Raw genomic sequence first — 12,253 nt, 5'->3', positions numbered from 1 at the left:
TTCTTCCACCCTATTTCTAACTGTTACAAATTTGATTTCCTCCTCTGGCTGAAACAGACTCATTCCAAATATAGCAAGTAGCTATACCAGTAACTAAATTGTGTACAGTTAGATTGTAGGTACAGAGTTGCCGTTTGTAAAATGAAATGGATGTTTTCAAATAAGGGGTTGGCAAACATTGTTGCAAATGAAAGCAAATACTGCAGTTGTCGCATCATTTATGGCTAAAGTTTTATCACTTGACTTTGCGTTATACGCTTCTTGAGCTGCTACGTGATGCTTATTCTGCTCTAAAATTAAGTTTTCCTTTTCAGTTTCTTCTGCGTATGATATTTTAATTGCTAAACTATCGCATTTAGAACACGTATCTTTTTGGGGCTTTTCAGTTCCATAAGTTCCATATTTTTTCGCCTAAGTCCCATATTTTTTATGGCTTATGGCGTCATAAACATCTAGTTGACGATGGCGTGAGAAAAGAATGACAAAGAATAACATTTATAACATGGGTAAAATGCCTACTATAGAAGTTACAAGTGAACCCAGTCCGATAAATCGCGTGGTGAATAAGCAAATAACTGTACTTATCGGCTGGTTTCCAATTCGCAAAAATTTATTGAAACCGTGTAAGACTAGTTATTTCGTTACGTTTCATAATTTTCGAGATGTTTGAATATTCACATTCTCATAATTCTCCAAATTTAAAAATATTGGACTTATTTGTTTGTGCATAGGCCGGGGAATTACATTTTAACGTTAAGTACATAATATCTCAGTTTTGATAATTTGTTGACTTATGTGCTTATTCACACGAGCCAGAGATATACTGACATTGTAATAAACCTTAAACAATATCGAATTTTTAAAATACATAATATTTTGGTTATATAAAGTCGTTTTGATTAAGTCAAACGGTTTGCATTTTCTCAACCTTCAAAGTGTCCAGAAGGCAAGTTTTCAAACGACGACAGTTCAAGGACAATTGAAATTACTTTTTAAGACAAAAAAATGTAATTATAGATAGGGAAATCCATTAAAAAAAAAGCCATTAAAAACGGTTTTTATGTACCAGTAGTTTTCGCTTTTTTGTCTAATAAAAATACTGACACTTATTTCAATTCTTTTCGCATAATCGAGGAAAAATGTAGGTCGTTAAATTTAAAATTAATACCAAAAAATATCATAATAGATTTTGAAAGGGGATTCACAATGCTGTGAAAGCATTGTGGCCTGAATAAAAAATAACTGGTTGTCGATTGTAATGTATCAAGCCTGGTATCGCAAAATCCAAAACTTAGGTTCAGTTTCTGAATATAATGACAAAAATTCCGATACTGGGAAATTTTTAAAATTATTTTTTGGATTAATTTTTTACAGTCAACGAAAGTTGGAAGTTGAATTATTTGTGAAAATCCCGGATGACAAACGCGTAAAGAATTTTTCCACCTACCTCTACCGAAAGTATACTTTTCCGGACCTGATTGTAGGGAGCAAAGTTGTACTTTTCCTCCCTAGGGAGGAAAATATTTTTCCTCCCTAGGGAGGAAAAGTAAAAGTGACGTCATAATATTTCATTCATGAAATATAACTTACTGACGCCCTGTATAATATCTATTTTCTATTACGGAGTATCTATACATTTTAACGTTTATTTATAAAACATCCTATATTTTGCAGAATGGTAAAAAACAGTAAATTGTTATTTTGATTTAACAATGTTTACATTAATAATTTGACTTATATTTGACAGCTGACAGTTATATTGTACCTACTTGTTGTTTTAGTTCTAATAAATTTTGTTGGTTAGTTACATAAATAAATTAAGTAAAAATGACAAAATTACTTGTTATTTGAGGAAGGTGGAAAAACCATATGTATAACATGGGAGTAAAGTGCCTTTTCCTCCCTTGAATGATTACTGCCCTCCGCTACGCGTCGGGCAGTAAACTTCATTCTCGGGAGGAAAAGTTACACTTTCCTCCCTTGTTATACAAATAGCTATTACTGATATCATAGTTGAAAACTATTTGGAAGAATCTAGGTTTTCCCCAGAAAGGCCCAGTACTACAAATAGTATGTGCCGCACTTGAAATGCGGTTTATTTAAATCATTTCAGTGTGTTTTAAATTCTAGTTTTTACTACCCACATCCGAATATTTTCAACTTTTTAAATGTCATAATGGGTATTCAATCCAAAAATATGTGAAAATAAAAAGTGCGAATAACTCGTGCTACGAGAGCAATGTAGTTTAAATAAAATTAAAGAACTGCAAGATAACAAATTACAGAATTAAGCGTTTATAACTCCCCATTAGGTTTAGTTATTATGTTATAGTGTTAGGTCTATAAATAAGTATGTATTTACTAAAAAGTATGTTTTAGTTAGTTTATAAAAAAAGTTAATTATATTAAATAAAGTAAAAAAATATTTGATTTTTGTGTATTTTATTCGAAATTGTTTGGTTCAAATTATTACTACCAAAAAAGCAAGACCAGCAAGACTCTTGCAGCAAGACCAAGACCAAGAACAAGACCGGCTAGTGCAAGACCAAGAACAAGACCAATACTGCCTTTTAGCTGCAAGACCAAGACCAAGCTTGCAAGAACAAGACCAAGACCAAGACTAGCCTGGTCTTGGTCTTGTTCTTGTTTTGCTCATCACTAACCATCGAGTAGTAGAAATAAGTGATTTTGCGTCTTGTTCGTATTAAGTCTTGGGTCTTGAGAAAGAAACTGCCAACGAATAAATACATATCTAGGAGGATTCAGAAGCGCAGAAAGTTGGAAATTGATAAAAAAATTGAAAAAAGAAGGGGAGCAGAAAATACTTACGATGTTACACTTGGTGTTCGATGATATAGAAGCTCGTTGCCATCTAGTGGTTGCGCACCACCAAGAGCAGATAACGAAGAATCTTCTAAAATTTCTTCAACTGGTGCTTCTTGATCCTGATCTAGAACTGGCTCAACTTCATCCAGATTTTCTTTAGATTGCGGCAAAACCGCATTTGAGCTTTCTAAAAAAAAGTGCAAAAAGGAATATATATTTTGTGAAGAACGACACTTTGAGCATTAATGAAATTGAAAATGCCAACATTCATACTAATTTTGTTACCACATAATTCTTCTATTCTTCTTCTGAGCTTTCTATCGTTGGACATAGGCTGTGTTCCAACGATGGTCTTTTTGTCTGACGGTGTGGTCTGCGAACCTCCATTAAATTTTGTCAATTTTTGTTGCTATGTCCTCGATTTTTGTTCTTGATCTTACCCAGTTGTTGCTTTTTTTATCTGACAGTCCTATACCTAACATTGCTATTTCCATTGCTCTTTCTGTTGTGGCTAGTTTATTCATATTTGTCTTGGTTAGGGTCCAGGTTTGACATCCATATGCCATGATGCACTGGTTGATGCTCCTCAAGTATTGAGGTATTTGAGGTTCTTAAGTATCCAACTAAATTTTCCAAATCCTGCCCATGCTAGTCTAGCTCTTCTAGTAATTTCCGCACTTTGGTTCTCTTTGCCAAGTTTCAGGATTTGGCCCACGTAGATGGGTCTACCCCAAAATCCCGACAGCCAAAATCCCGGCAGCCAAAATCCCTACGGCCAAAATACCGACACGCCAGAATCCCGACAGGCCAAAATCCCGACACGCCAGAATCCCGACAAGTTTGATAAGTTCCTTTTTAAGATATAATTACATGTCATTTATTTCTGGTTTTTTGTTTATGGCTATCTGTTTTTTAGTTTTGTTACTAAACAAAAGTATTTACCATTTAATATGAACTAATTTTCTAAATAAAATTTCTAACATGGGTATATGAATTAAATTATTTTTTTCTACAAACGTGTAAAAATGCAATTTTTAGCACTCCATGCGTGCGTTAAAAATGCTACTTTAAGGCACTAGTGCTTTAAAATATTTTTAAGGCACTGCAATTCGTATTGACCGTATAGACAATTTTGATGTAATGTCAAAAAAATATAAAAATGGAATGTCAGTCAAGTTCAAGTAAAAGTTTTTGTAGAAATTGTCCTGTAATTGTTCGTAGAAAAAATATTGTATGATATGCGTGTTAAAAAATACATTTTTAAGGCGTGCCTTAAACGTGTACTTTTAACACTTATATCATAAATAACTATTTTTTGCCAATATATAGTAGAATAATATATGTAGAACCAAATACTGAATTAAATTTTACTTTCATATAATAGATATTATCATGTCACTTACAACCTTCCATTTCAGTAAGTATAGCTTTTATATTATAAAATGAAGTGTTTAATGATTTTTTCTTTTAAAATACATAATAATTAGTACCCGTACTTATTAGTAAGTAATTAATTTTTCAATTTCAATACTCTATATATCTACAATATGATTTGGTATTGCATTTGAAAAGGAAACAAGAAATATTCAAAATGTAGTGGTCGGGATTTTTGCTTATGCGAGGATTGTTGCATGTCGGGATTTTGACCTGTCGGGATTCTGGCATGTTGGGATTCTGGCGTGTCGCGTGTTTTGGCCGTCGGGATTTTGGCTGTCCGGATTTTGGGCGCCACCGCCATTAATTTTAATGCCATAGGTTGACCAGTAGTAACGTTAATGTTAACGTTAATGCCATAGGTTGACCAATTTGTAGTTTTGAAGACGTCTTCTAGGGCTAGGTTGAAAAGCTTACGTCTTCACACCAGTGATAGTGTATATTTGTCTTCAAATCATTACCACATAGTTAGTTACGCTAAATCATGCGTTATGTTATATTCTTCTTCTTCTTTTTATATAGACATTACTCTGTATTACTCTGTCTGTTTTTCAATGTGCCTCCAGTAAGTTGTTATTCCATCTTTTTCTTGGTTTTCCCACTGATCGTCTTCCTATTGGGGAACCGTCTCTCGCCGTCCTTACTACTCTATTTGTTGTCATTCGGTTTATGTGGTCGTTCCATTCTACTCTTCTTCTTTTCACCCAGTTATTAATGTTGTCCACCTTGCATCTCCTTCGTATATCTGCACTTCTAGCTCTATCCCACATCGTCTTACCATCGATTTTTCGCAATGTTTTCATCTCTGCTGTTTCTAGCATTCTTTTTGTCCTTTCTGTATCAGGTCGTGTTTCTGCCGCGTATGTCATTATTGGTCTGATGACTGTTTTGTAAATTCTGCCTTTCACTTCTTTTCCGAGGTTTTTATTTCTCCATATTGTTTCATTCAGGCAACCTGCGGCTCTGTTTGCTTTATTCACCTGATCTTCCACTCCTGTTTCGAGCTTTCCGTAGCTGCATAGTGTGATGATTAGATATTTAAACTCCATAACTTGTTCTATTATTTGACCCTCCAGCTCTAATTTACACCTTATTTGATATGCTGTTATAACCATGCATTTAGTCTTTTTTGGGGAAATTAATATGTTAAATTTTCTAGCGGTTATATTAAATTCGTGCAGCATACGTTGTAGATCATCTTCACTTTGAGAGATTAGTATTGCGTCGTCTGCATAGCAGATTATTTTAAGTTGTTTTTCTCCCATTTGGTCTCCTTTTTTGTTCTTAGTTTTTTTATTATTTCGTCCATGATCAGGTTGAACAACAGAGGACTCAGGGAATCTCCCTGTCTTATCCAATTGGGTCAGTTAGTTCTTCATCTACTTTTACTTTTATTGTGTTGTTCTGGTAGATATTTTCGATCGTTTTAATTATTTCTAGAGGTACCTCTCTTGCGTACAATAAATGGATAACGTCCTTTAATTTGACCCTGTCAAATTCCTTCTTAAGGTCCACGAAACATAAGTATGCCGGTTTGTTGTATTCTAACGATTTTTCTTGAATCTGCCTCATTATAAATATAGCGTCGGTGCATGATCTTCCCGACCTAAAACCTTGTTGTTCTTCTGCTAATGTTATAATTTTATTCAGTTTGTTTGTTATCACTTTGGTCGTTAATTTTAGTGTTGTGTTTAATAAATTAATTCCTCTGTAATTCTCCTTGTCCGATTTTTCTCCTTTTTGAAGACAGGTATTAGGATGCTTGATCTCAATTCTTGTGGTATTCTGTTTTGTTCTATTATTTTTTGGATTAGTTTTAATAATTGTTTGGTCAGGTCTTGTCCTCCATACTTTAGAAGTTCATTCGATATTCTGTCCTCTCCTGGTGATTTTCTATTTTTTAATTTCCTTAATGCTTCCGTTACCTCTGCTTCTTCAATATTTGTTTCGTTTGTTGTCACTTCAGGTGTTGGTGGTTCGTTATCGTTATCTTTAGCAAACAGAGATCGAAAATGCTCTGCCCAAGTTTCCTTCTGAATGTGTTTCGTTTTTATTAGTTCGTTCATCTCTTTTCTTTGTCCTCTGATCATTCTCCATATTTCCTTTTGCGTTCCGTAGAAGTCGTGTTCCATCTGTTTTGAGAAACGCTCCCAGTGTTCTCTTTTTATTTGTCTGACTAGAGTGTTTGTTTCGTTTCTAATTCTTTTATAGTGGTTGTATGCCTGTTGTGTTTGTTGTGTTCTGTATTGTAAAAAGGCTTTCTTCTTTTCTTCACATTTTATCTTCACTTCCTCTCTCTAACCATGGGGTTTTCTTTTTTGATATATTGGTATTCGTTACTTTCCTCTCTCCAAGTGATTTTGTTGCTGCGTTAATTATGTTACTTTTGAGTTTTTCCCAGCTTTCCTCGATGTTATCGTTTTCTAGTATTTCATTATCAGCAATCTTCTCTGATATTCTTTTCTTTTCTCTGATGTTCAGGCCTTCTTTCTCCATTCTAATTTTTGCTGTGACAATCCTTTCTGATACATATTGACACCCTTTGATGTTATTTTGGTATCTTTGGTGTATTAGTAAGGCTACACCCTCTTTGGCTCTGTTTTCTTTTGATAATCCACTATAGATGGTACACAGATGGTGCTGTTGTTATGTTATATGGTACACATTATTATATGGGATACATTACATTATATAGGCTTTCGATTCATATTGTAGAAGCTTTCTGAAAAGTTCAATACATTGCACCCTATATTTTATGCAACCTAAGAAAATGTGGTCTCGATCTCTGATTATGTTACAAACCTCTCAGAAAGATTGCTCTGGAGTATTTTGATTCTATGTAAATCTGCTGGATAACATGAGTGACAAACATGTAAGATCGCAATATAATATTGATGTGGGCATCATTACAAAGCTTATTGTACAAAACTAATATTTTATATGAAAGAGAAAATGTACATTACCTATTGAAGATTTCGAAATGTTGGAGATACTTCTTTTAAACTTATCTGTATTATCAAGTTGTGCGTCATCTGTAGCTTCGCCTTGTTTTAGGATCTACAAAAATTAAATGACTAAAAAACATATTCACACAAAAGTTGTAGAAGCCAAAGTGCTAGTTTCCAAGAAAACATCATACAGGACTGACACCATCGTAAGGCGTGCAGTAATGTTGAAAAAGAACGATTCATCACCTGTTTCATAAAGATTGCAGCATTGTTAAGTCGACGTTCTGCAAAGAAGCCCTTGTTTACAAAAGTAATGACGAAAAAAAGATGTCAGCACTGGACACCTGAACAGTGGAAAAAGGTCATGTTCCATCTCAACAGGCCAAGAGAGTAATGAAGTTCTTGAATGATCACGTAATGGAATGGCCGGGTAACTCGCCCGACCTTAACGCCATAGAGGACGCCTGAAATACGCAGGCTATCCAGAAAGTAAGTTACTATTTTTCTACATAATCTCCCAACAAATTCAGGCACTTATCATACGGGGAACTAGCTTTGAAAGACCATTGTCATAAAATCTGCCGCCTGAAATTTCAACCAGGTGTTCAACGCCGTCCCATAGCTCCGCATCGTCATCAAAGCGCTGCGTTGCAAGCCTGGTCTTATTGCTCGAAACAGGTGGTAGTCACTAGGTGCCAGATCTGGATTATACGGCGGATGAGGAAACACCTCTCACTTGAATTGAAGAGACAAGTTTATCAGTCACAATGCTTAGTTGTCTACTTTGTTCTTCATCGTGCACATTGGTTTGGCTATTTTTAAATTTAATACACCATTGAAGCACTCCACTTTTAGTGATCACTGTTCCCATAAACAGCAGAAATTTCGCGATGAATTTCAATTAGTTTGTTGTTTTTAGCCAACAAGGACCATATCATTCACACATTTCAAATCATAATCATCATCATCCAGCCCTTTGCGTCCACTGCTGGACATAGGCCTCCCTCATTTTTGTCCATTGTGCTCTATTTTGAGGACTTTGCATCCAATTTCTTGAGATCGTCAGTCCAACGAGTAGATGGTCTTCCTCTACTTCTTTTATCTAATCTCGGCCTCCACTCAAGTAATCTCTTCGTCCACCTCCCATCACTGTTCACATTTCAAATAGCTGTTGTAAAATAACGAGAAGAAAAAGTGACTTCGCGCTTGCACGGCTGGGCAGCTACTGGACGGAGAAACGCCACGATGCTAAGATGGCCGCGCTAACCCTGCCCCTAGCGGCTACACATCAAAACGTAACGAAATTTCTGGATAGCCGTCATATTATGAAAAGTAAAGATCAAGAGAGAACTATCGCTGTATTACTGTAACCAGCACCTTTAGCAGATTATATGGGAAAACTTTAAAAACTCTAATAGAAAATAAATATGCACCTTTAGAGATCGAACAAGCAGGATTCCGAGCAGGAAGATCCTGTATCGACCACATCTTCACGATCAACCAACTCAACGAAAAAAAAGTAGCCAGAGACAGAGAAATACATCTATTATTCGTCGATCTAACTAAGGCACATGATACCGTACAACTTTGTAAATTATGGCAAGCCCTGGAAAAATCCCCTATTAATATAACTTTAATAAAAGCAGTGCAACAATTCTATAACATATAAACTAAACCGTCTATTTTTGAATTCTATAACAATATCCAAGTAAACATAAAAATCAACAGCAGATTATCGAATAGTTTCATGGTGAATAAGGGACTACGACAGGGATGCAGCTTATCGCCAACACTGTTTAAAATCTATATAAATGAGGTCTTGAATAAGTGGCGGAAATCGTGTTCTGGAATGGGGATGCAGCTAAACGACCACTCAACACTATACATACTGCATTTTGCTGACGATCAGGTGGTGATTGCCCAGGATCAAGATGATCTAATATTTATGACAAACGGGCTGTTTCGAGAATACAAAAAATGGGGCCTATAAATATGTTAATATAAAGAAAACCAAATAAATGTGTATAGGACAGAAAAGTGAGTTACAACTAGAGGATGATATGGTTATCGAGCCAAGCTCTGATTATGTATACCTTGGAACGAGAATCCAACAAAGTGGATTCGGACAGAATTCGAAATAGAGGAAAGAATTATGAAAGGAAAGAAGGTAATAGGAGCTTTGAACTCACTACTTTGGTCAAAAACCATATCAAAAGAAAAGAAAACACAGCTTTATAACAGCATCTTTAAAAGCGTGGTACTGTATGGATGTGAAACCTGGCAACTGAATAAGCGAACAGAAGAGAAGTTGCTCGCACTGGAAATGGACTTCTGGCGAAGATCGGCCTGCATCTCCAGACTCTCACATATAACGAATGAACGGGTACGAGATATTATGAATAGAAAAAGAAACATAATTGAAGAAGTCCAACAAAAAAAAACTTTGTTGGTATGGCCATGTACAAAGAATGGAGGAACATCGACTCCCAAAGCTAATAATGGAATGGCAACCCCCGGAAGGAAGGAAAAGGGGCAAACCGAAAACAACCTGGATAAGTGGAATCCAGAAAGCCATGTCTGAGAGAGATCTCCGACCAGGAGATTGGACAGATCGACGCGGCTGGAGAATAGGAACCGGAAGGCGCAGGACGCTATAAACCGGTGTTATACACTCCTGGCCAAAAAAATCGGGACACCTTAAAAATGGGTCATTTTTGATGTCTCGAATCTCCTAAACCTGTTGTCCGATTTTAGTGATTTTTTTAGTATGTTATAGCCCTGTTTTTTAAGAATCTCGATGTAGGAATATTGTTGCTAAACATGTAAATGTCATTATATACCGGGTGTAACAATAATACTGTGATTTTTCCTCAAAGTTTGGAACACCCTGTGGAATATTCTAGCATTTAAAAAATATTGAAATTAAAACTCAATTGTAGCCTCAGCCTTTCTTAACATTCTGCTTTGTGACTTATTCACTTACGTTGGATAATGAAAAAGTTCAACTTTGACAACTAGCAATGTTCTTCATCAATACAAGGTGTTTCTAAATAAGCGCGACAAACTTTAAGAGATAATTCTACATGAAAAAATAATGACCGTTTGATTTATGAACATATGTCTGCAAATGCTTCGTTACCGGGATACGGGATGAATTTTTTCTTACACACTGACGATTTATTTATTGCACTAAAACTGGTTGAGATATGCAAATGAAATTTGGTGTGTTTTAAAATGTAGTTATTGCGCATTTTTTGACGTACAATTATGTATTTTATATTCAACATTGGCGTGCATACGGGTCATATAACCCGGTCATATACCCTGTATGTACGCCAATGGTGAATATAAAATTTTTAGTTGTATGTCAAAAAATGTAAAATAATAACATCTTAAAACCTACCAAATTTCATTTGCATACCTCAACCGGTTTTAGAGCAATAAATAAATCGTCAGTTTGCAAGAAAAAATTTAGCATCCCGTATTTCGAAAACGAAGCATTTGCGGACATATGTTTATAAGGCAAACTGTTATTATTTTTTCATGTAGAATTAACCCTTAAAGTTTGTTGCACTTATTTAGAAATACCCTGTATTGATGCAGAACATGGCTAATTGTACCTAATTAAGTAAAAGTACCTAACTTTTTTATTATCCAACATAAGTAAATGAGTCAAAAAACATAATGTTAAGAAAGCCTAAGCCTATAACTGAGTTTTAATTTCAATATTTTTTAAATGCTAGAATATTCCACAGGGTGTTCCGAACTTTGAGGAAAAAACACAGTATTATTGTTACACCCGGTATATAATGACATTTAAATGTTTAGCAACAATATTACTAGATGGAGATTCTTAAAGAAACAGGCTATAACATACTAAAAAAGTCACTAAAATCGGACAACAGGTTTAGGAGATTCGAGACATCAAAAATGACCCATTTTTAAGGTGTCCCGATTTTTTTGGCCAGGAGTGTATATAAAGCTCAAGAGCGTCTACCCAGCAACATAATCAGTTGAAAGATGAGTTAATGAGGTTGTGGGTGACCGTGGAAGGAGAATATTTCTTTAACCTTACTCAATCCATGCCTAAGAGAATGCAGCTTGTCATCGATTATAAGGATGATATGAAAAATAATTAATTTGTAAAATTAAAATAATAATTATCCTGATTTATGCGTTTTATACACTTTGTAAAGATTTTTTTGCCGCAACTGTACATACATTAACTTACCCTAAGATGCATTGACCAGATAACTTTACTCTCAGGTCCAGACCTTATCAGCGAAAATGGTTCTTTGCTCATTACCATATTAGGTTTAGTAGCCAATGTTTTGATCTTAAAGTGAAGCTGTCCTATTTCGGAGGATGTTTTGTGATCCATTATGCTTAGAAATAGTGTATCGTTTTCTGGATTGGTAACCAAAAAGGTGAAACCTTGCTCCCATACAGGGTTGACTGTCCTCATTAAAACCTTTGTTTGCTGGGAATCGTTTCCTACTCTTACAGTTGCGTATGGATCTGGCTTCGTTGACATTCGAGCTTGCTAAAGACATAAAAAAATTGTTAATATTGTGACAACAAGGTGCTTGCATAACTTACTGGTAGATTCTTACAGGAATCCAAAAATAGAGTAACTAGAGCTGTATGTAAATTAGAGTTTCTCAGCATCTGTGTTTCAGTCAAAGTCTAAAACATATAAAACATTAATAATTGACATTAATTGGGGTACGTACGTAAGAGGATAGCGAAACGTACATTTCGCAAATGACACAGCCTTTCTCGCAAATAGTCAAGCAGAGCTGATTGATCTTATACGACGAAAGTCAAATATTTGGTCTGCAATTAAACATATCAAGACAAAGATCATGATAGTGGATAGACTACATAACATATATGTATATGTGGTGCCACTGTTAGGCAACCAACATGACATGAGCCTGGTGGTGACATAACCTGTCATCATAGGGGGCAGTCAACATCATAGAGTTATATATTAGCATAGAGAGAGTGTCATTCAGAGCGAAGTGACGACACCATCTTTTTTA

The 12,253-nt window shown here is 35.3% G+C and overlaps 1 protein-coding gene across 1 annotated transcript in view; it reads right to left on the bottom strand.

The window, feature by feature from the left end:
- The window catches only part of LOC126882970 (extended synaptotagmin-2-like), a gene marked incomplete at its 5' end in the record, with an annotated part of 104,435 nt that overhangs the window by 25,887 nt on the left and 66,295 nt on the right, over positions 1 to 12,253 (bottom strand). Inside the window, 4 exon segments of the mRNA XM_050648097.1 lie at positions 2,830 to 3,013; positions 7,224 to 7,317; positions 11,440 to 11,751; positions 11,808 to 11,894. Coding sequence (XP_050504054.1) covers positions 2,830 to 3,013; positions 7,224 to 7,317; positions 11,440 to 11,751; positions 11,808 to 11,894 — 677 coding nt within the window.

This window comes from Diabrotica virgifera, chromosome 4, assembly GCF_917563875.1.
Source record: "Diabrotica virgifera virgifera chromosome 4, PGI_DIABVI_V3a".
NCBI classification, from domain to species: Eukaryota; Metazoa; Arthropoda; class Insecta; order Coleoptera; family Chrysomelidae; genus Diabrotica; species Diabrotica virgifera.
This window is presented reverse-complemented; position numbering and strand designations above follow the sequence as displayed.